General features: G+C 64.8%; 3 protein-coding genes across 8 annotated transcripts; 1 reads left to right on the forward strand and 2 right to left on the reverse strand.

The window, feature by feature from the left end:
- The first annotated feature begins 606 nt into the window (after window positions 1-606).
- MMP23B (matrix metallopeptidase 23B) lies at window positions 607-2,336 on the forward strand. The gene is given in 8 exon segments (XM_054691089.1): window positions 607-850; window positions 853-937; window positions 999-1,138; window positions 1,237-1,404; window positions 1,488-1,652; window positions 1,729-1,839; window positions 1,935-2,061; window positions 2,139-2,336. Coding segments are annotated over 8 exon segments (1,110 nt in total). The 3' UTR covers window positions 2,209-2,336.
- A 415-nt stretch (window positions 2,337-2,751) lies between these two features.
- On the reverse strand, window positions 2,752-14,324 carry LOC119235899 (cyclin-dependent kinase 11B). Of its 3 annotated transcripts, none has more exons than XM_037499489.2 (20): window positions 14,268-14,324; window positions 13,858-13,979; window positions 12,968-13,083; window positions 11,386-11,513; window positions 10,636-10,774; window positions 7,494-7,630; window positions 7,020-7,142; window positions 6,732-6,821; window positions 6,482-6,655; window positions 6,192-6,257; window positions 5,651-5,826; window positions 4,913-5,003; window positions 4,412-4,533; window positions 4,227-4,332; window positions 3,931-4,052; window positions 3,758-3,865; window positions 3,578-3,694; window positions 3,355-3,503; window positions 3,073-3,262; window positions 2,752-2,980 (listed from the first exon to the last, which is right to left on the reverse strand). In XM_037499489.2, the coding sequence occupies exons 2-20, from the start codon at window positions 13,966-13,968 to the stop codon at window positions 2,888-2,890; spliced, it is 2,358 nt and encodes a 785-aa protein (XP_037355386.1). In that variant the 5' UTR covers window positions 13,969-13,979; window positions 14,268-14,324; the 3' UTR covers window positions 2,752-2,887. The 3 variants fall into 3 exon arrangements, with proteins under 3 accessions (XP_037355386.1, XP_037355385.1, XP_037355387.1); XM_037499488.2 differs by having other exon boundaries at window positions 6,732-6,827; XM_037499490.2 differs by lacking the exon at window positions 14,268-14,324 and adding an exon at window positions 13,740-13,786 and having other exon boundaries at window positions 6,732-6,827; window positions 13,858-13,899.
- A 1,025-nt stretch (window positions 14,325-15,349) lies between these two features.
- SLC35E2B (solute carrier family 35 member E2B) lies at window positions 15,350-24,592 on the reverse strand. 4 transcript variants are annotated; one of them, XM_037499477.2, is made up of 10 exons: window positions 24,543-24,592; window positions 23,191-23,273; window positions 20,927-21,321; window positions 20,694-20,829; window positions 20,374-20,501; window positions 19,386-19,506; window positions 18,751-18,804; window positions 18,451-18,523; window positions 18,215-18,360; window positions 15,350-17,380 (listed from the first exon to the last, which is right to left on the reverse strand). In XM_037499477.2, exons 3-10 carry the CDS (start codon window positions 21,222-21,224, stop codon window positions 17,143-17,145), a joined length of 1,194 nt encoding a protein of 397 aa, XP_037355374.1. In that variant the 5' UTR covers window positions 21,225-21,321; window positions 23,191-23,273; window positions 24,543-24,592; the 3' UTR covers window positions 15,350-17,142. The 4 variants fall into 4 exon arrangements, with proteins under 4 accessions (XP_037355374.1, XP_037355375.1, XP_037355376.1 ...); XM_037499478.2 differs by lacking the exon at window positions 24,543-24,592 and adding an exon at window positions 23,997-24,105; XM_054691259.1 differs by lacking the exon at window positions 24,543-24,592 and having other exon boundaries at window positions 17,276-17,380; window positions 18,215-18,376; window positions 23,191-24,105.
- Between the last annotated feature and the right edge of the window lie 967 nt (window positions 24,593-25,559).

Consider the following 25,559-nt stretch of genomic DNA (forward strand, 5'->3'; position numbering starts at 1 on the left):
TCGAGTCTGGGTCCTCAGCGCCCCCCATTCCAAACCTGCGCCGCGGCCACTTTTGGGGGGGCAGCTCCCCGCAGCCATCCCAGCCCTGGGCGCGGGGCCCCGCCTTCCGGCCCCTTCCCCGGCTGCTGCTCGCGCCTCTCCCCACATCCCGCCCTCCGCAGAGGCCCTGAGCGGCAGCGCCAGCCGGGGAGACGCGTCGGGGCCGGGCGTCTTGGGGGGGGCTGCACGCTAGGTCTCAGCCAGTGTCCAGCGTTGGGGGTACCCCATGGGGTGGGCAAGCCGCCGCTTCACTTTGGCGGCCCAGTGGCCACCCTGCCCGATGCCTGAGCTCCCGGCCTCGCCCCGGTCCTTGGTGCGGGTCCTCGCTCCGGGCTGACCAGCCCAGCTGGCCCTGCCACTCACCCCACCGGACCCGGCTCCCTGCGCCCCGGACCGGCGGCGCACGGGTGTTCCGGCACCGGCCAGCTGGTTCCCCTCAGGGGCGGCTGCGCGGCCCCCACTCCGCCCCGCTGTAACCCGAGCCTCCGGGCGGCCGCCTCCCCTCCTGGCGCCGAGGTCCGCGCCGCCCCAAGCGGCCTGCGCCCCGACAGCCAGTCCGCAGACGCCATGGGCCTCGGGGCCCGCGTCCCCCAAGTGTCGCCGGGGCCCCGCGAGCAGGCCCTGCGGCTCGCGGCGGCCCTGGGCGCCCTGTGCCTGCTGCTGCTGCTGCCGCGGCCGGGCCCGCCGCGGGGCCCGCGCAGCCCGGCGCCCCCCCGCGCGCTCGCCCCGGCCCCGGGCGCCGTCCCCGCCGGCGCCGCGCAAGGGAGACGTGGCCGCGCCGCGCCGCCGGCCGCGAGCGCCCCCGCCGCCGGGGCCCGGGCCCGGCCCCGGCGCGCCGCCGCCGCTACACGCTGACCCCCGCGCGGCTGCGCTGGGACCACTTCAACCTCACCTACAGGTGCGCGCGGCCCCGGGCGGGCGGGGGAGCCGCGGCCGCGCCCTGACGCCCCGCCCCGCAGGGTCCTCTCCTTCCCGCGGAACCTGCTCAGCCCCCGGGAGACGCGGCGCGGCCTGGCCGCCGCCTTCCGCATGTGGAGCGAGGTGTCCCCCTTCAGCTTCCGCGAGGTGGCCCCGGAGCAGCCCAGCGACCTCCGCATAGGTGGGCGCCGCCCCCGCCCGCGCCCCGCCCCCCCGCCCCCCCCCGCGCGCGCTCAGCCCCGCCCCCGCCCCCCGCCCCGCCCCGCGCCCCCCCCGCAGGCTTCTACGCGGCCAACCACACCGACTGCCTGGCGTCCGCGCGGCACCACTGCTTCGACGGGCCCACGGGCGAGCTGGCCCACGCCTTCTTCCCGCCGCACGGCGGCATCCACTTCGACGACAGCGAGCACTGGGTGCTGGGCCCCACGCGCTACAGCTGGACGAAGGGTGCGGCCGGCGGGCGGCGGGCGGGGCGGCGGGCGGGCGGGCGGGCGGGGCGGCCCGGCCGGCGCTGACCGCGGCGCCCGCAGGCGTGTGGCTCACGGACCTGGTGCACGTGGCGGCGCACGAGATCGGCCACGCGCTGGGCCTGATGCACTCGCAGCACGGCCGCGCGCTCATGCACCTCAACGCCACGCTGCGCGGCTGGAAGGCGCTGTCGCAGGACGAGCTGTGGGGGCTGCACCGGCTCTACGGTGAGGCGGGCGGGGGCGCGCGGGGCGGGGGCGCGGCGAGGGGGGCGCGCGCTGAGCTGAGCCGGCGCCCCCGCAGGCTGCCTGGACCGGCTGTTCGTGTGCGCGTCCTGGGCCCGGAGGGGCTTCTGCCGCGGCCGCCAGCGGCTCATGAAGCGGCTCTGCCCCAGCAGCTGCGACTTCTGCTACGGTGAGGGCCGCAGCCCTGCGCCCCGGGGCCCCGCGGGCCGGGCCGGGCCGGCGACGCCTACGGGGCCGCTCCCCACCCCCCCCCCCGCCGAGCAGAGTTCCCCTTCCCCACCGCGGCCCCCACGCTGCCGCCTCCCAGGACCAAAACCAGGCTGGTCTCCGAGGGCAGGAACGTGACCTTCCGCTGCGGCCAGAAGATCCTGCACAAGGAAGGCAAAGTGCAGTGAGTGCCCGCCCCGCGCCCCCCCGCCCCCCGCCGCGCCCCCCCGCGCCCACCACCCAGCGCTACCCTCCCCGCAGCTGGTACAAGACCAGGAGCCCCTGGAGTTCTCGTACCCCGGCTACCTGGCGCTGGGCGAGGCGCACCTGAGCGTCGTCGCCAACGCGGTCAACGAGGGCACCTACACGTGCGTGGTGCGCCGGCGGCGCGCGTGCTGTCCACCTACTCCTGGCGCCTGCGCGTGCGCAGCTGAGCCCGGCCATAAAGCGCTTTCTGTCCGACGCCTCCGCCCTTTCTTGGGGGGTGGACGCGGCGCGGAGCCAGGACCCTCCGGGGCGCGGGGGCCCTGGACGGCGGGACGTGCCGGCGGGGCGGGCGCACGTGCGGGGCCGTCGGCCTGCGAAGCCCCAGGAGGAGGGGGGCCGCGCGTGCCCCGGAGCCGCAGACTGGAGGCGCCCATGGAGGGCCAGGCTTGGCAGAGTCGGGGTGCTGATGAGGGGCTCCCCTTCCAGCACGGGGCGCCTGCTCGGAATCAGCGCCAGCCGCGGGCGGCAGAGCTGTCCTCCGAGGCTTTGCGCAAGGAGCCCGCGGGGGGGGGGGCACACACCCCTGGGGCGGGGCCGCCCTCCGAGCTCCCGGGCCGCCCCCAGGCCCCGCGAGGCTGACGTCAGAGGCAACACAGCCTTTCGGCCCCAGACCAGGAAAACGTGTTTTTAATTCTACAAATTTACAAGCCAAGATAAAAAAACGAAAGCATGGAAAACCGAGCGCAACAGTCCGAGCCTTGGGCCGGGGCCCCGCGGTCCCGCCGGCTGGGCCGCGCCGAACCTCAGAACTTGAGGCTGAAGCCGGGCCCTGCGGCGGAGGCGCCCTGGTTGGTGGTGGTGAGGTGGAAGCCCGTCTCCTTGAGGTCGTCGTCGCCCTGGAGGCGGACGGCACGGTGGGGCTCAGCCGCTGCCCTGGGGAGCCCCTGCCCCGCCCCCGCCCCCCCCCCGCCCCGGGAGTCCCCCTCACCAGCTGGCTGTAGCCCAGGCCGCCCTCCGGGGGCCGGGGGCTCGTGCCGCGTTTCACCCTCTGCTGCTCGCTCTTGGCGGGCCACGTGGGGAACATGGACGGGTCGATGGGGAGGGGCGTCTCCCGGAAGTACTCGTGCTTGAGGCCGTCCTCCGCGTTCACCCTCCGCCCCGGGAAGTAGGTCAGGAACCTGCGGAAGAGGCTCTCGGTGGGCGATGGCGGGGGGCACGCGGGGGGCACGCAGGGGGGTGGGGGCGCGTACTTGCTCACGAGATCACCTACTTGTTCATGAGGTCGAAGCCCTGGTCCGAGAGCAGGGCCCCGAAGCGCTTGCGCAGGTTGTTGTAGGGGTACTCGGTGAAGGTCATCTTCTTGACCGCAGGGAGGTCGTTGTAGCCAGGCCAGATCTTCTCGCTGGGCGTCCCCAGGTCCTGGGAGACAGAACATGAGCAGCCCCAAGGGGAGGCCCAGCAAGCACCCCGCACCCCAGGAGCGCCAGGCCCACCTTAAAGACTTTGTTGATCTGGTCGATTTCCGACTTGCCGGGGAACAGGGGCTTCTGAGTCAGCAGCTCCCCAAAGATGCAGCCGACGGACCACATGTCCACAGCCGTGGAGTACTCCTGGGGGTGGGCACGGTCAGTGCGGAGCCTGCCTGGGGCCGCCTCCCGCACCCTGGCACTTACCTTGGCACCGAGGAGCAGCTCTGGGGCGCGGTACCACAGGGTCACCACCACTGGCGTGTAGGCCTTCAGAGGAGACCCGTACTCCCGGGCCAGCCCGAAGTCCCCCACCTGCAAGGACAGTGAGGCTGAGGCGGGGCCCAGCGCGGCCCCCACCCGGCACACACGCAGCCCACCTTGAGGATGCCAGCGTGGCTCAGCAGCAGGTTGGAGGTCTTCAGGTCGCGGTGCAGGATCCAGTTGTCGTGCAGGTGCTTCACGCCGCGCAGCAGCTGGATCATCAGAGTTTTGACCTCCCCTGGACACGAGGCCCCCGTCTGGCACCGGCACAGCTGTCTACCCCTCAGCCCACCCCTCAGCGCGCCCCCTCCCCCGGGGACACCTGTCCACACACGCCAGGGGTGACCTGGTCAGTGAGGAGAGCCGGTCCCTGCACCCCCCGGGGCCGTGGCCGGCGGGCGGCCGCACCCACCTGGCAGGAAAGGCTGCTTCATAGTCTCCATCAGGCTCTTGAGGTCGTGCTCCACGTAGTTCATCACGATGTAGATCTTGTCCATGTTGCTCCCCACCACGATCTCCTGCGACGGCAGCGGCTGTGGGCGCGGCGCCGGCCTTCGAGAGGCCAGTGCTCGCTCTGTGCGTCGGGGCGCCCCTTACCCTGACGGTGACGATGTTGGGGTGCTGGGCCTTGAGGATAGTGTTGATCTCCCTCAGCGACGTGATGGGAAAGCCCTCCTTCTCCTTCTCCATCTTCAGCCTCTTCAGAGCCACAATTTCATCTGGAAACAGTTCAAGGCAGGCCTGACGCCGAGCACTGAGCAGCGGCAGGCCCCGGCCACGCGGTGGGAGCCGCCGGGGGTCCCTCGGGCTCGCCTGCTGCGTGGCGCCAGAAGGGGCTGTTAGAGATGGGGTGCACCGCCAACCTACCCCCCACGCCCTACCCTGACGGCCCAGTGCTGGTGGTGGCCATGGCCGGACACCTGCTCGGCCTTTGCTTGGGCCACCGCCCAGCAGCCCCTCCCTCAAGGGCCGGCCCCGCACTCCGAGCCAGGCCACAGCAGAACCTCTTGGTACCCTGCCTCCGGCGGCCACGGCCCATCCCTCTGGCGCCTCCACTGCTCCCCTCTCCCCCTGGGGACCCGCCCCAACTCTACCCACCTGTTTTCTTGTCTTTGGCCCGGTACACCACCCCGTAAGTGCCTTCTTCGATCCTGTTCAGGCACTGGAACTCCTCCACACTCCGGCAGCCCTGGGGAGGCGTCAGCGGCGTGAGGGCTCAGGTGGGCCTGCACAGGCGCACACGCAGCCACCGCAGCGCTCTGGAGGGCCTGGGGGCTGCCCAGGTGTGTGGCCAAGAGCGACTTCCCCCACCCCCATTCACTTCAGTGAGGTCACCCCCTAGATTAAAAAATAAAGCCAGTGGGGACGGAGGTTTGCCCCAGCTCCTCCTGCACTAGGCCAAATAGCCCTGACCCACTGGCCGCAGCCCAGGGCCCTGGTTCCCAGCACACCCTGCAGGCCAGAGGAGAGACGGCCTCCCTGGGAGCAGGGTGGAGCCCAGCCCCACCCGGCAGAGGCGCCACGTTTGCCAGAGCAGCCTCTGACCCTGGACCCTCAGAGCAGGCGCTCGAGGCCACCCCCAGGAAGGTGTCACTTCCTGAGCTGCCCCTCTGGTGGCCTCTGCCCCCGGCAGGTAACAAGGCGAGAGAGGCAGGAGCCAACCTGGGCTCTGACTGCAAAGGCAGCCACTGCCAGGCTCATGGTGCCCTGCGAGCCTCTCGCCTGGGGCGTCGTCCTCCCTCAGTGCCACCCTGCTGGCGGGCAGCCGTGGCCACGGAGCCGGGAGGCCGGTGAGCCACAGGATGGCCTGCAAGCTGCCGAGCCGGGCGGGGCTACCTGCAGGGCGGGCAGGTACTTGGGCAGCTCCTGTTTGAGCTCGATGGGGGACAGCGCCGGGGAGTCGGGCACGAAGTCTCCTTCGGTCAGCGCGCTGCTCTGTGGGGTGCCCTCGCCCGCATCTTCCTCCCCTTCTTCGCTCTCCCCGGAATCTCGATCAAACCGCGATTCTGGAACTTCAAGGTGAACCCATTTATGGAACCAGGAAACAGGTCTCCCCATGTGGAGACGCCGCCACACGAGCCGCCCCCAGGGAGGACAGGAGGTCACGGCCCAGGAACCCCGAGGGTGGAGCCTGCTGCCCGTTGGCAGCCAGGCCTGCGCCGCCCCCACCCCAGGCAGTCCGGCCACCTCTCCCTCTGTGGCAGGGCCCTCAGCGTGCAGTGCACCAGCTGCCCAGCCACCAACGGAGCCCCAGGGAGTCAGTCCAGCCCGCAGACACGGGGCCTGGGGCGACAGTGGCTTCAGGGCACAACCACCCCGGAGACCCCCCACCTGCACAAGCCGCTAGGGCCCCGCCACGCAGCCGCAAGGCTCTCACCCACGAGGATGTGGTTCTCGCTCTCCCGATCCTCGTCCTCGCTCATCTCCTCCTCGCTCACTTCCTCTGCAAGAGCGCACACCCGCTCGGACGGCAGGGCCCACGCCGCCCAGGCGCCGGCCCGCCCTCTCGGGCTCGGAAACCCGGCCCTGGCCCGGCGCGCCCTGGCCGGCGGGTGCCGGGTTCCGTGGCCCGACAGCAGGCTCCACACCCGGGCAAGTCCACGCCGGACTGGACCCCCTTTCCCGCAGCTCCTGCAGGCGCCGCCCGCCCGCCTGCCCGGGCCTCACCCGCCGACTGCGCGGAGCCGTCCTCAGAGTTGCTGCCCGTCTCCTCCTCCTCCTCCTCCTCCTCCTCCTCCTCCTCCTCCTCCGAGTCTTCGCTGCTGCTCCCCTCCTCCTCCTCCTCCTCCTCCCCTTCCTCCTCCTCCTCCTCCTCCTCCTCCGAGCCGGACCCCGACTCCGCTGGGGGAGGACAAGAGCCAGAGTGAGCCGGGCAGCCACCGGGGCCCCGGGCAGCCACGGGCCGGCGGGTGGGTACCTGACGAGGACTCGGCGGAGCTGCTCTTGCGCTCGCTGTCGCTGACGTCCTGCAGGTCGGACAGCAGGTCTCGCTCCTCCACCTTCTCCTCTTTCGCTTCCGAGACAGACGGCAGGGGGGTTGGGGCAACGCCTCCACACAGCCGAGACCAGCCGGCCCCGTGCACGCAGCGCCTCGCGCGGTGTCCCAGACCCAGCAGCCCTTGACCCAGCACCGCCACCTCCGAGGCTAATGGCAAAATCCCCAGCAGGGACCCCCTGGGGCCGCCGGCAGGCGCCCTCCCCTCACCTGGCTTCCGGCTGTCCCCTAGCTCAAGCCGCTCGCGCGGCGGCCGCGGTGGGCTGCGCGTCCAGTGGCTTGCCTTCCCTTTGTCGCCGTAGTCCTCCCGCAGGGTACGGTGATGGGCCGACACTGGGACGCAGGAGAACGGGGCTGCATCGGCCGCAACCTCACCCATGGCCCCCACTGCCCAGGGGTGGATCGAACCCATGGAGACACCCGCACGCTCCCTGCACCGGCGCTGGGACAGGCCAGGAGCAGCTCTGACCCATGGCCCCTAGGGGGCCTTCCAAGCCCGTCTCCAGCGGCAGAAAGGGCACCGCGGGCCAAGCACCTGAGCCGCACCAGCATGGCAGCAGCAGGTATCAGGACACCCTGCGTCACCACCCAGTGTCAGGCTGGGCCTGCTGGACCCAGTGTAGACCCCCTTGAAGGCAGTCGGGGCCTCTCCCTGAGCCCCCACCCTACCCGTGGACCCCATACCTTCCCTCCTGGCCTCGCGTTCCTTGCGCCGCTCCTCTGCCCGCCGCTCCCGCTCCTTCTGCTCCCGCTGCTCCTTCTGCTGCTCCCGCAGCTTCCGCTCCCGCTCCCGCTTCCTCTCCAGCTGCTCCAGGCGGTCCCTGCAACAGGCTCAGTGTCACTCCCAGGTCCCGCTGCCATCCCCAGGAAGTGGGCAGCACCGTGAGCCAGAAGGGCAGAGAAGCCGCCTCAGGGCCAGACGCTTGGCTCGCCCTCAGGCAGTCGAGAGTGAGCAGAGGCTGGTCCCAGTAGCTTTCGTGCCTGAGCTGGAGGCAGCAGGGAGCTGGCCTGTGGGGGCGTGACCACAGGATGTGGCAGGGCAGGGCATGCGGGACTCTAGGCAGTTCTGAAAACTCCTGGGCGTCCCGAACTATTTCAAAATAAAAGATGAGGCGTAACTTCATATAAAATTCAATGACTGGGCCTCCCCGGTGGTGCAGCGGTTGAGCGCTGGGTTGCGAAGTTGTCCGCAGCCTCTGCAGTGCCGGTTCGATTCCCAGCCACCGGGTGAGGGTCCCACATGGCGCGCAGACCTCTCCTGCCGCCCGCTGCTCCCCTCAGCAGTGTGCTTCATCAGTCTGCCTGCTCTGCTCCCCGCTCTGGCTCTGGGAAATTCTCTCACCCTCCCGCGCTTCTGACTGTACCCCAGTGCTTGTATAAATAAATAAGTCTTTAAAAAAAAAAAATTCAATGACTCTCCAATTTCTCATAAACTTATGAGATTGTGCAGCCAACACAAATCAGTTTAAAAACGTTCCTCGAAATGACGCCCCTGCAGCTACGGGTGATGTTGGCATCCACTGCAGTTAGGTGGGTCTGGCTGACAGAGTTTTCTACGTCCTGGTTGATTTTCTCCAGCTCCTACCAACAAGTGGAGCGGGGCGCTGAGATTTCCAAACACACCCGATGAACTGTCCATGTCTCAATCCCGTCGCCTGTGGCTTATTCATTTCCTGACTCTCCTGAGGTGCACGTGTGTTCACAGCTGCCGGGTCTTCCTTACGTATTTACCTCCCCGTCGTCACGATGTCCTGCGTCTGCGACAGCTGTCCGAACACTCACTGTCAGACACAGGCCGTCAAGCGCCCTGCTGCACACTGTCCTTTCTCACCATCTTTTTGCTTCCCGCTGACTTTGTCTGCGACGCTGACTCCTCTTGTAGACAGCAGACCTGCAGCTCGCTTTTCTGACTCTTCCTTGTTTGGGACAGAGAGACCAGTTCACACTTAAATAACTATGGACACAGTCGGATTTACGCTTACTTTTGTGCTTTGTTTTCATTGTCTCTTTCATGTTCATCTGTTTATGCCTGTTTTTCAACTTAAATAAGGATTTGATTCCCAATATTTTCACTCATTTCTAGTTGCTTTCTCTGCGGCTGCTCTCAGGCTGGTGATGTGCACCCTAACACATTAACGCTGCTTGGATGTGGTGAAGCAATAAATTCTGTTCCAGCGCAATGCACACACCCCTTGTTACCCAACAACACTGTCTTATTGTTTAACCTACACCGTGCCATTTCCAGCGCTCGTCTCTTCTTCCTATAGGTTCTAGTCAATGCCTGGCATGATCACCAGTCAGCCTGAAAGCCCCCTATTTCTCGTGAGGCAGCACGAACTAGCGGTGCACCCCGCCACTATTTACCTGGGAGTGCCTTCCGTTCCCTCGCCTCTGGAGTCCTGGCTGACAGCAACGTGGATGTGCCAGGCGTCCCTCCCGATGAGGACGCACTTCCTCCTTCACGTGGATGGTTTTTCTCACTGCTTGTAGGGGCCGCTTTGCCTTTTACCAGATGAACTTAGATGAGATTTGTGTTTGTCCTATGTAGGATTCATATGATGATAAATGATTCTCATCAAATTTGGGAAGTCTTCATTTCTCATTGCAAATACGTCTTTCTGTCCCTTCCCTCTTCCCCAGGACGGCCGCCACACAGACGACGGGCCGGGCGGATCCCCACATGCGTTCGCAGTCTCCGTCCTCCTGGTAACTGGGGTGCTCTCTCCCATCGCTCCATCTCTAAGTGCTTTGCTCCCAAATCTTTGCTAACTCCAACGCTGTGAACACTGGGAGACATAGTTTCTGCGGATGCCTTTATTCCTTAACACAAGGTAATGCTTTCTTAACTCCGTAGGCCTCAAACTTTTCACCGAAATCTGGATAGTCTAGGTGAGACATCCCACCAACTCTGGGTAAGATTCCTTGGCTGCTGCTGTCAGTCTGGTAAGCTGCTGGCTACCGGGTGAACTGCCCCTTGTGCAGCGTGGCCACTGCCGTTGTCCACATGCTTCTTGTTTGTAAGCTTTGCTGGACCACAGGGTGAAAAGGATGCTTTCTGCCAGAGGTCAAAACCCAGAGCGAGCCCCTGAGGTCTGGTGTCCCAGCTTCCAGTTTGCTCCAAGGCCTATGTTTCCATGTCTGCTTGCTTGCGTGAAGGTAGCAGCCCACTTCTGCTGGAATGAAGGGAACCGCAGCACCCTTCCTTAGTCTTCCTGGCCCAGACCAAGTGAGAGCCTGCTACAGAGCGGACACTCACTACGTGCTGCTAATGGCTCAGGGGCAGATTCTGTGTCAGGATCCGCACACACGGAGTGAGCGGGCTGACTGGCCACAAGGCGGATCCGCTCTCTGATGGGACTGACAAGACAAGCCTGAACCTGCCTCACACAGCGCACGGCAGACCCGGGCACTCCGGCTCTTCTTCCGTCACCTGTCATCGGCTACTAGGAAGGAGGACGGCCCCCGACCCCCCGTCATACTCTGGTCTAGACCTTCAGTCCGGTTCCTACCTCAGACCTGCAGACCCTCTCAAATGGCCCCTTCCTTTGGCCTGAGCAGCTCCAGGCTCCGCACACGTTTCTGTTCCCTTCCCTGTCTCCTCTCAACCACACTCACACTCCTCAGGAGACTCACTCCCTCTGGGCAGTGACTTCTGCTTAACAGCGCCCCACACTTAGAGGGACGTGGCACTGCTCAAGGACGCTGTGTCGTATGCAACCCAGTTCTCGCCTGCTGTCAGAGTCAGTCTCTGCCACTGCCTGGATGGGATGGGGCACTGACCACCACAGGCACCGCACTGCAGCTCTTCAACTACCCAGCCCCTTACCTCTCTCTCCTGGAATGTTCCCGTGCCATCTCCCGCCTCTTCTGCCTCTCCCACTCCCGGCGGGCTTTATCCTGTTCTTCTCGATGTCGCTTCCGACGCTCGTGCTCTCTCTCTTTCTCTTTCACTCTAGCGTGCTTCCCTGACGAGCAATTACAAGTGTCAGGCAACAAAACGTAACCGCCAAGCACTTAACTAGAAAAGGCCCAGTGGAGAAGAAATGTTTAATAAATGGCTTGTAAGGGGAAAAAATACCATGTTGTTATCTCAGAAAAGAATTAAAATTTTCTGTAGCGAGTGAATCACAACCAGACGCCATTAAGTCTCACAACACAAAACAGAGGCAGCTTAGCCCCCTTCGAGGCCACGCTGTAGGCCATGTCCATCAAGTGCATTTGCAGTGATGAGACTGCAGTGAGACTCCAGGTTCAGTTTCCCAACACCCCGAAAATGCTCCTGAGGCTGGGGTGAGAGCAAAGCAGTATTTGTTCATTCAAACATTTGTCTTTTCCCTAAAGTAGTTTAGCACTGAAAGATGTACTCCCCTGTTATTTGTTGAATTAGGATTTTAGGTGTAAACAAGCTACCACGAAACAAAGCGGTAAGGAGAGGTGCCCCAGGAGGCATGAGACACCGTCATTCAGAGAACCCTAGAATGACGCCTGCCTCTGGCTATCGCTTTACTGTCTCTTCTTTAGAGCACAGGACGCAAATCACACATGCACACGGCAGGAGAAAACACACGTTCTGTACCTCCTTCTGCTGAATGACTGCGATGCCGACGCTTCTCTTTTCTCTTTTCATCTTTCCTGTGATGAGCCTTTTCTTTCCGAGACATTTGCTGGGGTGGTTTGATAGCCAAAGAATCATCTTCCTCTCCTCTGAAATAAGACACAACAGCATCACAGTGCCCTTGAGAAAATCATGTTAAGACGCATCAGGGTGGGCCTTCCCTGGTGGCGCAGGCGGTTGAGCACAGCGCTGTGAAGCTGTCCGCAGCCTCTGCAGCGCAGGTTCGATCCCGGCGGGCCGGCGAGGGTCCCACATGGCGCACAGACCTCTCCTGTCTCGCCCGCTGCTCCCCTCAGCAGTATATTTCAGTCAGTCTGCCTGTTCTGTTCCCCACTGTCTCCAGTGAATCCTCTCGCCCTCCCATGCATCTGGCCTGTACCCCGGTTCTTGTGTAAATAAGTAAAAAATCTTAAAAATAGTAAAAATGAAAAATAAAAAAGACGCATGAGGACATTAAAGTTTCCTCAGGCCAGAAAACACAGAATCCAGAATATGAAAAACTGAATCTAATCCGCTATTGAAAAATACATTAATTACAAAGCTTAACCCAAAACTGTATGTTAAATATACCCTCCGATGAAAAATACCTGTGAGAATCAATGAGGTATATGGAATAAAAATACTTCTCTGAGAAAACTGGTGGTGATAGGCATGTTCATTACTCTGACAATTACAGTCTCATAGGTATTTTAAACATGCATTAATCTGCACTTTTTAAACACAGAAGCATACCTCAACAAAGCTATTAATGAAGAGATACCAAAATTTTAATTTTACTTCATGCTATCAAAAGATTACTTAGGAGCCTCCTTGATGGTGCAGGAGTTAAAGTCTAAGTGCTATCAAGCTATCACCAGCCACTGCAGCATGAGTTCGATCCCGGGCCAGGGAGCTGCCCACAGGGCACAGCAGACCTCTCCTGTCTCCCCGCCGCTACCCTCAGCAGTGTATTTCAGTGGATCCACCTGTTCTGCTCCCTGCTCTGTCTCTGGGGAATCCTCTCACACCCCAAAACCTCTGGCCTGTACCCCAGTTCTTGTATGCATAAATAAATAAATAATTTAAAACTAAAAAAAAAAAAAAAAAAAAAAAATATCATTTAACACCATCTTCACCTAGACATGACAAAACCCTGGGAGAATTCACTCCCTATCAGTCTACCTGAATTTCTAGTGATGTAGCCTTTAATCCCCTGACAGAACAGGGAGGAAACAAAGTGATACCACGGCACAGGGGAAACACCAGAAAACACAGGCCTGGGCCGGCTGCTGTGCTCCATGCCCCTGCTTGGCTCTTTTTCAGCAATCAACTTGGGTTTACTTGTGCAAAATTTTGTCATCACAACCACACAACACAGGCACTCACAAATACTATATAAATGGTGCAGACTTGACTGAACAATAATCACAAAAAGGAACACACGCTCATTCAGTCTTTCCCTGAGAAAAGGGGTGAGCCGAGAGTCCATGTCCGTGCGAGGATGACCCAAACCCAGTGCCAGGCTGCCTCCTTAGCGATTTCTGCAGCCAGGCACGTCTCTCACCTGTCTTCCATGGAGTCCTCTCTTCTGTAAGGAGAGTTCCTTATTGTAATCTCCATGCGGTGGTCCCTCAGCTCCCCCTCCTCAAGGGAATCCCGCTTGGAATCCCGGTCATCAGACTAGGAAGCAAAGAGAAAGTTACTCATTTTCTTCATAGGGTATTTTAGTGATCATCAAACCTTGCCAATATCCAAAACCAAACTTTGGCATGTACTTTGAATGGGCCAATATCGTAAAAGAAACTCCTTATGCAAATCCCACGACATTAAAATTACGACTCTGTAACCCAGAGCCTGAGACGAGAGAGATAACACCAGCAGGGACAGGAGGCGTTAGACTACGCAAGGGTGTTAGTTGTTTGTGTGAGTCCACGTGGAGCCGTAGAGGATAATTCCTAGTCCACATACTTGGACAGCTCACACAGCACTTACACCTGAAGTGACCACTACTGATCTTAGCACCAGGTACTTCCAATGCCCCTTATCAAACCACTGCGCAGTTGTTTGAGTGTGTTATTACGCAAACCAAGAACGATGGAGAACATGAACAGTCACTGAAACTGCAACTACACTAAAGTAACTGCGATGACACAAACACACTAACAGCGGAATGAGAAACATTAGTTTCACTGCGAGCATGACTAAGTTCAAGATCCTTTACCCTGGGAATAGACAACGTCATCTAGATACGGCTTTAGTATGTTATCAACCTGTCTCCATGTAAACTGAGTATCTCAATGCTTTTTGTTAATTTTTAGAATAGATTTTGGGCTCACCTGCGACATTTGGAAGTACAAAAGAACTTCACCGAAGAAGCGTTGTTCTAATGGAAAAATAGGGCAAAGAAATTAAATCTCCTTTAAGAAAACCACTTACTTAAAAAACATGGCTTACATTTTTTAAGCGTTTAATCTCTGCTTTCTCCTCCTGTTCCTTCCGTCGTTTCTTCTCCTGGAGAATTTCATCTAAAGTTTTCACTTTCCAAGAGTCCTTTTCATCACCCATTGGAGTCGACACTGCGGGGAGAGCGGCGGTCAGTGGGCGCCCGGCCTCGGCGACCCGCCGCCCCCGCGCCCGGCCCCGGCCCCGCCACCCCGCGCCCCGGCCCCGCGCCCCGCCGCCCCCCGGCCCGACGCGGGGCTCGGAGCCCCAGTTCCGCGCGCCGCCTTCTCAAGCCCCAGGTCCGCGCCGGGCAGGCGGGCTAGGGAGCGAGGGGGTCGCCGGCAGCGGGGCCCCGAGGCCGCTGGGATCCGAACCCGAGGGCGCCCCGCCACGCCGCGCCCGGCCCGCCCGCCGCGACTCACCCCTGCGCCGCCGCCGCCGCCGCCGCCGGTCCCGGAGCCTGAGCAGAAACAGCGCCCGGCGCGCGCCAGGAGCGACGTCACTTCCTGCACGGCGCCCACTGATGACGCGCGCGGGGGAGCTCGCGCCCGGCGCTCCGCGTCACTTCCGTCCCGGATGCTGGAGGACGACGGGCGGCGAGGCGAGGCGGGTCCGAGGCCGGGAGCGCCCCGCGGCTCTGGGAGGGAGCCCGGCCCCGCCCCCCGCGCCCCGCCCCGCGCTGGCGGGGACCCGCCTGCTCGCGCACCCCTGGCCGGGGCCGGCTGTGACGCTCGGGCCGCCGGGACTGAGGCCCGGGGAGGTCGAGGCGCCCGCGAGCGCCGCCCGGGCCGGGCGCGCCCTCGCCAGTGCCCGGCCCTGCGGCGGAAAACGTGCCCGCGCGGCTCGGGCCTGACGTGGGGTGCGGGCGCGTCGCCCCTCCCGGAGCGGCCCGCGGGCTGCCGCCGAGCGCGTGGGTTCCCGGCGCCGCGCCGCGGGTCTCCCCCCAGGGCTCGGGCGCCGCGGAGACCGGGGGGCGCCGCCGCCCGGCCCCAGCAGCGCGAGGTGACTCCCCGCCCCCGAGGAAGCACCGCCCCGCAGGACGCGGGGAGAGGAGGCCGAACGCCTGGGAAGGCCCCGACGCGTTCACTCCCCGCGCGGGGGGCCGCCGGGGCTCGGCTCCGACAGAGCGGCGCGGGGCGGGGCCGGCCCCGCTCACTCCGGACGGCTCGCCCGCCGGACGCCCCAAACTCCTCCCCCAACGAAAACAGAAGCCAGTTTCTGAGTCAGGGTGGACACAGGGCTGACCCCCGCGGTCATGAACCTGAATCGGATCCCCCAGGAAGGCCGGGGGCGACTTTGGAGACGCGCAGCGGGAGCTGGGAAGGGGGGAAGGAGAGGCTCCAGCGGCGCCTGGAGACGCGCTTGGGGAAGCCCCGAGGGGCAGGTGGCCCAGGGCGTCATCGCTCAACTGCCCCCCGCCCACCGCCCCGGCAGCCTGAGAGCCTGGGCGGCCATCGCCCCAGACGTAGGGGTCGCGCCCAGGCAGGCGAGCAGCATGGGGCCCCTGCGGTCCTCGAGCGGCGTTCGCTCTCCTGTGCCGCGTCTCCTGCTCTGGCGCCTCGAGCTGTGCAAAGGTCCGCAGCGCCGCCCGCTCATGGCGGATTCACAGGGCACCGGGGCCCCAGAACCGCTGCGCTTCAGGCCTGCACCTTGGCGTTGTCCTTGAAAGCCGAGGTGCCCGTGGGGTGGAGGCGGAGAGCGAGAGCTGCTGCAGGTGTGTCGGGAAGGCCCAGCCTCCCAGCCACAGGTCAGCCAGCCGTGTCCTGCCTACACCACTGACCACGCCCGGACTCATGTCCACTCAGTGCAGGGCTCTCCAGGAAGTGCTTGCAAGCAGATGAGCTGGGATGGGCATGGTGTGGCACGCGCAATGCCAGCTCGGCAGGGGGGCTGGGGTAGAACTCAGGGGCCTCCTCACCCCCGACCCAGAAGTCTCCAAACCACTTTAGCCAGAAATTGACTCATTTAGAAATAACTGAAGAAAATCATAGTTTCTGGTCCAAAATTTTAGAAAATGAACTGTCTGGAAGCTGCCTGCGACTGTGGGGCTCTGGGAGCAGTGTCCTATGTCCACCCGAGGCCTCACTGCCATTTCCGTCCAGTGCAGCTGCGAAGCCTGAGTGGCTCTGGTCCTCATAGGCCACCTGACATCCACCACCCGCTGTGACCCCTTCCAGGCTTGTCTCTGGCAGGGCAGGAAAGAGGCTGGGACAGGAGCAGGCCATGTCCTCTGCATGAGGGAGGCCCCGAAGGCCCGCTGGTAGCTTCAAGGCCTCAGGTGGCTCAGCCTCTTGGCAAACTTTTCAGGTAGAATTTGCTGGGTGTGACCTCAGCTCTGCTCCTCACAGGCCAGGGCCTGCAGGGGGCCACTCTTCCATTGTCCAGTTGACAAACCAAGAACCCAGCAAAATAAAGGATGGTGCACACCAGGAGGGCTACCTCGGGCTGGCTGGGTCAAGCAGTTTTCCAATAGTCCACTTGGTCCCACAGAAGGGCGTCAGCCAGCCAGGGTGCATCCTGGCCCCAGAGACCAGCCCAGCCTTGGTGGACTAGTCCTCGAAACCCTGTCAAGGTGTGAGCTGAGGACTAGCGCGAGGAGGATGGAGGCCTTGACCTGACGGGACAGCCGTCCACCCCGGGGGGCGGGTCTGGCAGGGAGTGCCAGCCCAGTGGGCTGGAGGCTGCGAGGGAGGCCTGCTGGGCTGACATCCCAGAGCCGTTGCTGCCAGTTTCCTTTGTGAAACTCATCATCACTCTAGACACAGCCAAGAGGCTGAACGCTCTTCCTACGGCCACTCATGACCCTCTGAGGGAAGGCAGGCGGGGGAAGAGGCTTTCACACAAGCCACAGGGGCGGTCGGGCACCCCCACACCCAGGACACACTCCGGTGTCTGAGGCTCTAAGTCAGGAAGAGCAGAGGGTCTCGCTGGAGCCCGGCAGGAGCCTCCCCAGGTGGGCCGGCGCTGGCAGCTCTGGGGTGTAGGGGCGCGAGGACATGCGCGTGGACCCTGATGGGGGTGGGATGTGCCTGCGGGCCTTGATGGCTCTTGGGGAGTGGCTCCTGCTGCGCAGCAATCCGACCCTGCTCCCCTTCAGTCGCCCCTAGTGGTGGTTCCCCAGTGGATTCGGGACTGACAGGCCTGGGTGGTGAGGGGGGTTGTCAAGGTAGGGGTCGACCTCCCCAGGCCAGTGCCCCACAGCCCCCGGAAGCGGATATGTGGGACCCCTGACTTGGGTTTCCTCTGGTTTTGAGGGAAACCCAGGAGGGGAGCAGGGGTCCCCGGGGCTGCTCAGGCTCAGTGGTGCGGTCTGGGGTCTTTGGGCACCAGGGGCTCCAGGTCGCCCTCCGGTGTCTGGCTGCCGGCAGCGGCTAGGCTCTGAATGGCCTCGCGCTGGTGCTGCTTGGCCTTGTTGTAGAGCAGGACGCCGACGGTGACCAGGACGGTGCCGATGGCCGACAGGCTAGTGACTCTGTTGCCAAAGACTATGACGCTGAGCCAGATGGACAAGGCGTGCTTCACGGTGCTGGCCACGCTGCAGCAGAGGCGGTGGGGTCACAGCTGTGGTGCGCACCGCCCTGGGGGCAGCAGGGGCTCCCGGGACTCGCTCCCCAGCTGCCTCCCCCCCCCCCAGTCCCGCCTTTCTTGCCGGGGAGTGTCTACCACACAGAAGCAAGGATGCTCACCAATGGGGGATCCCCCACCCCGCCCCAGGGCCCTGCGGTGAGCGCTCTGCCCTCCTGCCGCGCCCTTTAACTGGGCATTTCACAGCAACCGGCACAGCCAAGACGTGACACCTCCAGGGCCAGTGGCTGTCGAGGAGGAAACTGGCCTCGGGTGCCCCGGCCCTCCCAGCCCCAGAGGGGACACAGCGGCGGAGCGGGGCGGGCTGCGGTGGGGGGGACACAAGCTGACTCGCCACGGCCTATTTTTGCGCGTTTTGCCCTTTCCCAAGCTCTCGACAGTGACTAGGCACTGTTGCTTGAAGAAGAAAACCCAAAAAAAAAAAAAAAAATTATTTTATAAAAAGTGGGTTTTTTGTCTTTTTTCAAACCATCACTGACACTGACTGAAAAACAAGGTTTCAGGGAAACTGGGAATCCCCCGTCTGCTAAGAGACATGCGTGACAGCACCACAGTCCCCGCGGAGCCTCGGGCTCAGGTGCGCTGCAGTGGCATGAGAGCAGGGCCCCTGGTGGCACCCCCCTCGGTGGCAGAGCACAAGGCCCGTCGCCGCAGGACTGTGCCAGACAGAGACGCCCACGTCTCCAACAGCACAGACTACGGGGAGGTGGGCGTCTCCCCGAACACCCAGACGGGAGGTCTGCTCTGCAGGCGGCGGGTCGCCCTGGGCCAGAAGCGGGCTCACCTGAAGGTCACCGGGGAGATCTTCCCCATGAGGGCATAGGCCGTGACGCTCTGCAGGTGGAACAGCACGCCGTCCGCCAGCAGCAGCAGCACCATGTCCTGCGTGTAGTGGAAGCTCCGCCCACTCCTGCCGATGACGGGCAAGTCCTAGGGCAGAGCAGAGCTGGAGCCGTGGCTGCGCGGCGACTGTTCCGCACCGACGCCTCACCAAGTGGCTGAATGCGGCGGGAGACTCACCATGAAAAAGATCCAGGCGGGGACGAGCATGGCCACGGCCGAGGCGCTGGTGTAGAACTGCAGCTCCACGGCCCTGCGGGACAGACACGCTGACCCTCCCCCGTGGGGTCCTCAGCGGCCCAGACGGGGGCAGGCCCAGGAGTGTGACAGGAGGCCCCACCCAGCTGGGATGGGGGCCTGGCCCCCGGCAGGAAGGAGCTTCCTCCTTCCCAGGCCCAGGAAGGCCTGTCCAGGTCACGGAAGCCGAGCTGGAGGGGGCCCGGCCCATGGCGGTGTTGGCCCCAAGGGCCCGGGACTTACGAGAACCGGTACTTGTCCCCACTGAGCAGCTTTTTAGAGAAGACGTTCTGTAAACTGGACCAGAAAACAGGACATCACATGCTGATCCTGGCCGCAGTCCCTCCTCCAGGCATCCTGGCTCTGCCCCAAAGTCCCTGCTGTGCACACCCCACCCTCAGGGCCCCTCACCGCAGGCCGCCCCAGCGGGAGGCCCAGTTGAGGGGCAGGGACGGCAGTCCGGAGCGCGTGCACGCACGTCAGCCAGAAAGGTCCCGGCGGGACGAGCAGCCAGAGCAGTATTTCAGAAGCCCTGGGGGCCCTACAGGAAAGCCCCAGCTCCGCGGCCTGCTGAAGTCTCGCTAAGGAACTGTCAGAGATTCCGACAGAGACTCAGGTCACAAGACGTTCCCTACGTTCTGGATCACCAGAGCCCGGGTGGGGCTGCTCATGCGTCCAGCCTGTGGCGCCGGCACCAACGGGGAGCCCTGAATGCGGGTGCCCTGCCCTGTGCGCCCCGACTGGTCAGGGGGCCGCCCTAGCCTTAGGCCAGGCATGCCTGAGAGTGGCTCGCTGCTCCCTGGGTGGGAAGAGGGTGACCGCGGCCGCTCTGGGCGGGCGGCAAGAGCACAGCCCTCCGGGCAGCACACACCACTCACCAGTCCATGATGTTGGTGGACAAGGCCGCGGAGAAGCCCAACACGTTGAAGCTCGCCTCGGTGGCGGTGCAGAGCGCGAGCCCGCCCATGACCGGCAGCAGGGACAGGTGCACCAGCAAGCCTGGGGGCGCACAGCGCAGCGCTCAGGGCTCGCGGGCCTGGGCAGCCTGGCCAGCTTTCAGAGGCCAGCGCCTGCCCGGGGCGGTCAAGGGATGCGCAATAGCCGAAGTCTGCATCATGCCCTCTGCCTGCCAGGCGAGGAGGCTCAGCACCTGCGCATGTCCCGGCGCCCTGGCCCCGCCTGAAAAACGAGGGTACGCCGTAGCCCCCGATGCGTCCAAGGAAGGGGAGCTCGAGAAGGAGCGGCTTAGAGGCGTGTCCCTGTGCGGGAGGACCTGCTGGCCATGGCGCCCGGGCTCAGGCCGGACTCCAGCGGCCGCGGGCACAAGCCTTCATGTTCGGTAAAAAGCAAACCAAACTGCTCGTCCCACCACGGGGCACAGCTGCCCAGCACGTGGCCAGCCGCAGGCGGGGGCAGAGGCCACCGGGCCCACACAGCCCGGCCTGCGCCCGGCACACCATCAGGTGACGGGAAGTGGAAACCGCAGCAAGAGCTGCACGCAGCCATTTCCCCCTCCAGGAAGGAGAAGCTGCCCCGTGGGCAACCTCAGGGCCCCCCATGCCCAGAGCCGGTCTTCTTCCCAGGCCCCCCCAATACGTGTTTCTCTCGAATCCCATCAAGATCTCGGCTAGAGAAGCGAGTGGCCGCAGCGTCCACCCCTGATGCCCTGGGGCGCTGGGCCGTGGGGAACAAGGGCAGGGAGCGTCGCCAGCGAGTGTGACAGGGCGGGGCCTCCGGGCCGGGCGAGAGTGAGCCCTGCCCACCCAGCTCCCTGACCTTGGGGCACCGAGGGTGCCCGCCCCTCCCTGCCGCCCAGGCCGTGGCAGGTGCAGGGACACCGCAGGGACGCGGGGGCGAGGGGCTCACCGGTGTACTCCCCCAGGATCATCCGGGACATGATCACCGTGAAGATGGGGGCCGAGCTCTTCACGGTCTCAGCAAACGACACTGCCACGTTTTTCAGGCTGACCAGGCCCAGAACCACAGTGGCGAACCTGAAGGCAGCGGGAGCCTCGCTTCAGCACCGTGGTGGGCCCCAGGGGCGGGGCACACCCGAGGGCACTTGGCGTCGCAGCACTGGGGGTGTCGTGTTGTTCTAGAGAGAGCCTGACCAGGTGCCCCCGAGCCCAGCAGGCCCCCTAACCCCCAGGGCTGTTGGCCAGAGACGCTGGGGAGCCAACTCTGACCTCATGAGCCCCACAAACAGCATGGTGGTGACGAAGTTGGGCGGGTAGGAGAGCCGCAGCTTGTGCTGGTACAGACAGCAGGGGACGAAGATCTTGACGCAGCCGATGAGCGTGGTGGACAGCATCTGCACCGCACCTGGGGCGCCGCGCGTGTGACTGCGGGGCCGCCAACCTGGGAAGCGGGGAGGTGCCCTCGCCCCCCCCTCTCCCCCCACCCCCGGCACGGCCCTCACCCAGCATGCTGGGCTCCCCCTCCAGCAGGGACAGGATGTACTTGTTGAGGAAGAGGGTGCAGAAGCTGAAGAAGAACCACAGGGTGAGGTAGAGCAGTGCCCGGGAGCTCCACGCGCCCAGGTCCGACTCGATGACCGTGGTCTCGGTGATGGTGACGGCCAGCACGCGCTCCTCGGGCGGGCCCGCAGCCCGCGCCACGGCTGCCTTCTCGCCATGGTGGCTGCAGAGTGAGGCCCAGCCCAGTGGCAGCGTCCCGCGGGGCTTCTCCTCGGGGCTGGGGGCCGGCGCGGCCGACATGCCGAGGCCACGTCCAAGACGTCTTTACCCCTGAGTGGGACCACATGGACCCCGGGCCCCGAGCCAGGGCAGGCGGGAGGCAGCTCCGACGCACAGGCTGGAAGGCAAGCAGAGGACACAGGTGACCCATGGGCACATTTCATGTCCTTAGGACATTTATGATGTCCACACAGGGGTCAGAGGCCGCCCACCTGCTGGGCAGTCACCTCACTGCTGGCCTGGCCCTGGCACTGCCCACCCGCCCTCTGCCAAACGAAGAGGCTCGGCACCTGAGCATGTCCCGGAGCCCCGGCCCCGCCTGAAAAATGAGGGTGCGCCGTAGCCCCGGCACATCCAAGGAAGGGGAGCTCAGCAGAAGGAGCAGCTTAGAGGCGCATCCTTCCTTTTCCTTGACTTCTGCTTCCCCCTCACCTGGGTCCCCTCTGGCTTGCACCCCCTCCCCGGGGCCTGGGTCCACACCAGCCTCAGGGCACACCTTCGGGGGCCTTCTGAACAGGCTGGGGCTCGGCCTGCCAAGGCCTTGCAGCCACAAGCTGGCTCCCCACAGAGACAGCTCCAGATGGAGCAAAGAGCAAAGATCGAAGTTCACAGAGGTGGAGGCCATGGGGGCAGGAGGCAGGCGGTGGCCCTGATAGTGCCCGGCAGCACCCACTCGCCACGCAGGACAAAAGCCGAGCTTCGCACGACCATGCGTGGGGGCCGGGACCCAAGCATCTCTGGGAGCGAATGCTGGGCAGGGGACCCCGAGTCCAGCGTGACGGGCGCCCGGAAGCAGGCAGAACGAGCGCGTTGTGTCCCCTGCACAAGTGCCCGCAGAGGGGTCCGAGGCTCTCCAGGGCCTAGATGGCCACAAAGACAGCAAGCTAAGGGCAGGCAGCCGGTGGTGGGTGTCTTGTGCCCCCCGCGGGCTCACTGGACAACGGATAGGAAGGGGTGGGCCTGATGCAGCCCTCTCCCCTGCCCCACCTCCGCCCAGCACCAGGTATGCCCCGTCACCTGACTCATACTCACTGGAGGCACAGCCTCCTTAGAGAAAGGGAAGATTCCAGAGCTGGGGCGTCAGTGGGCCAGAGAAAAAGGAAGTGCTTGAGGGAGGGGGGCAGGCATGAGGGGACGCCCTTGGGAAGCCAGGGCGAAGGACGGACACCAAGCGCAGGAGCCACATGTCCATGGGGACGGCCAGGATGGGAGGTTCCCTGCGACGCGTGGGTGTAGCTGCTTGGTCTGGCTGCTGCCTATGGGCAGCCTTGGTCGAAGGTCAGGGCTCTGTGGGAGGCACCTGCAGTACAGCGGCCTGACCCCGCCTCAGGAGGCTGGAGGGACTGTGGACCCCTTCTCTCGCCACTCCTGGGCACTGCCCCCACTGGCACCCACCTGGCACCGGAGCCGGCCAGCAGGGGTGAGGGAACACCCAAGAAGGCAGCGAGTCGTTCTGAACCCCCTCGCAAACATGGCCTCCCTGCGTCCTCGCTGTCGCTAGTGAGTCCAAGGTCCGAGGACAGTCAAGCCAGCGATAGCACCTGACTGCTGGGCCCACAGAGCAGGACTGGGAGAGCCAAGAGTGGGGCCCGGTTGGAGGTGGTCCCCCTGGCTAGGGAGCTAGCCAGCACGGCATGGCGCTTGGGAACGAAGCCCACTTCCTCTTAAAGGAGAGCCCCTGCGTCCCCGCAACCCGCAGTGCACCCCGAGGCCACCCCAAGTGTGCAGGCCCAAAAGGAGAGTTGCCGCCCGCCCCGGCATGTGGGAGAAGGCACGCAGCTGGGGCTCGCACAGGTGCGGGGCTGACACCGTGCGCTCCGCAGTCCCTTCAACACTGCTGGTCACGCAGCTCCAGCAGGTCACAGGCGACTACCCTGAGGTTCAAGCCCCAGCAGACCCCCCTCCAGGAGCGGTGGGCCTGGAGCAGTTGCGCTGGGCCAGGAGAGTCAGGGCAGGGCGCTCGGCACTGAGCTCTGGGGCCACTCACCAAGGCAGGGTCCTGGCTACCAGCACACGGCCTCTGGGGTGTTCCAACTGTGGGCCCAGTTTTCAGCAAAAGCAGTTCCTGTTCTGCAAAGGACTGAAGGTCAGTCGCTCTAAGCTGACACAGGAAAATGGACTTTTACCAGCTAACACACCCAGTTCTGTCCAAGGGCTAAATGTGGGGCCCCCAGAGCTTGGGCTGCACCCCAGTCCCAAAGAAAAGTCTGAATCACCTCCCCCTGCTTATAGCCCACAGTGGCGGCAGAAGGATGTCTGTGGCTCAGACCCCCCAGGGCTAGGCCAGCGGCCTGGGTGAGGAATCCTGGCTGCAGAACTGATTCCCTCAAACACTGGTGAGGAGGCCTGGAGCTGCTGGACCTTCAGCAGAACTTCCTGCCCGTATTCAAGGCCCAGGAATTCATGCACCCCAGATCCCCATGGAGGCAATCCAGGAGGATGCTCCACCAGCTTTGTTAGCGGGCTGGGGGGCACCCACGCGCCCAGGGGGTCTGTGAGGGCCTGGGACACAGGCCGGGCAAGTGCAGATGGAGGAGGCCGTGTGCCAGCCCTGCCCCTTTTCCACAACTGCGCCTGTCCCGGACTGGGAGCGAGTTCTGTGCCTTCGTGCAACAGGTCAGGCCCGAACAGGCCCCCAGCTCGGAGCAGGCCGAGCGGCCCGCGGTCAGCTCTGGGAGGTGGGATCCCCGATGCACGACGGCTGCCGCTTCTCTCAGGGCCGGATCGTCCGCGCTGAAGAAGCGCCTCCCTAGTCTCTGCTGAACGGGCCTCTGGCGTTCAGCGGCGTCTCACTCTGCTTTAAAACGTTCCCTGCGAGGTCGCCGTGAAGACTCGCTGAGCGGAGCGTCCGCCTCCGGGAGGCCCTTCTCCGGCAGGGGCGGGCGGCGGGCCCGAGGGCGCCAGCGCAGGCCCAGGAGGGGCCCGGCCTCGCGCGCTCAGGGCGGGCTCCGCACGTCCCTGCGGACGAGGACGAGGTCGGCGCCCCGGGCCGGACCGGGCTACCGGCCCAACCCACCAGATCCCGCCCGCGCCGCGCCGCCGAGTGCGAGGAGCTCGCGGGCGATCGCGCCCTCCGGCCGCGCCTCCGGGTCCGTGGGCGGCGGCGCCTGCAGCTCCCGGGCCGCGCCCGCCCGCCCGCGCCCGCCCGCGCCCGCCCCGCGCCCGCCCCCGCGCCCGCCCCGCGCCCGCCCCGCCCGCCGCGGAGGCCGCGGCCCGAGAGCAGCGAGCGGGCGCGGGCGGCGGGCGGCGCGGGCCCACTCGGCGCTCCCGTGGACAGCGGCCGCCCTCGGCCGGGCCGCCGGGGCTGGGCCGCGCTGGGCGGCGGCGGCGGCTCCTCACCGTGGCGCGGCCATGGTCCCTCGCGCCGCTCCGCTCCGCTCGCGCGGGGGGCGGGGCCGCGGCCGGAAGCGGCCGGCGCCGCCCGGAAGTGACGCGCCGGAAGCGCGCCGGAAGCGCGCCGGCGCCGCAGCCCGGGCCCTGCCGCCGCGCCCCGGCGGGCCGGCGCCTCCCAGGCGGGGCGGCCCCGCTGGGCAGGGGCCCGCCCGCCCGCCCGCCCGCCCGCGAGCCCCGGAGGCCGCGGCCCGAGCCCGGTTTTCAAGGCCCAGAATTTCGGCCTCCCGTAGAGGAGACCCGGGCGCTGCGCGACGGCGGGCCGAGGCCACGCCCTCCTGGCCGCTGATTGGCGGCCCCGAAGCCCCGCCCCGCCCCGCGCTCCGCTGGGCCTGGGGAAGCGACGCGCGCCCCCGAACCCGAACCCGAACCCGAACCCGCCCCCCGCCGCGCGTCCCCGGAGGAGGCTGCGACAGCGTCTAACCGCCCGGCGTTCCCTTCGGGATTTGTGCTCCTCCACGTTCTGACGTACTGTTCTCACACGGTCTGCTGGCCTGGGCTTCTCCCGCGGTCCTGAGGCCGGCGGCGGAGCCTCCCGGGACTGTCCGCAGGGGCTGGGCCAGAGACCCCAAGGCGCACCCCAGCACTGGTCAGCCTCAAGGACACCGACGCCCGCTCATGCCCGCCAGCACCTGCAGGAGGGCACTGTGAGCCTGCAGAGTCCACCCCCACCCCAGGCACGTGGGACTGCCGGTGCTCACCATGGGTTTGGGGTCAGACACTTACAGAAGCAAATGTATAAGCCCTCTCGTGTGCCTAATAGCCAGGTCATGTTTACCTTCCATTTGGGATGGTACATTTTAAATTTTGAAATGATGTGGGGGCAGCCTGAACACCTCCCCTCCAGGACAGGGCAGTGGAGTCCCCTGCCCCAGGTGGTCGTCCTCAGGGGACGACCCAGCTTGGACCCAGCTCCCTCTGTCATGCTGAAGACTCTTGTAAATGTTCCAGTTTCAGCTTCTTCCT

The sequence above is a fragment of the Talpa occidentalis genome, unplaced genomic scaffold (genome assembly GCF_014898055.3).
Source record: "Talpa occidentalis isolate TD23 unplaced genomic scaffold, MPIMG_talOcc4v2.1 talOcc4.9, whole genome shotgun sequence".
NCBI lineage: Eukaryota > Metazoa > Chordata > Mammalia > Eulipotyphla > Talpidae > Talpa > Talpa occidentalis.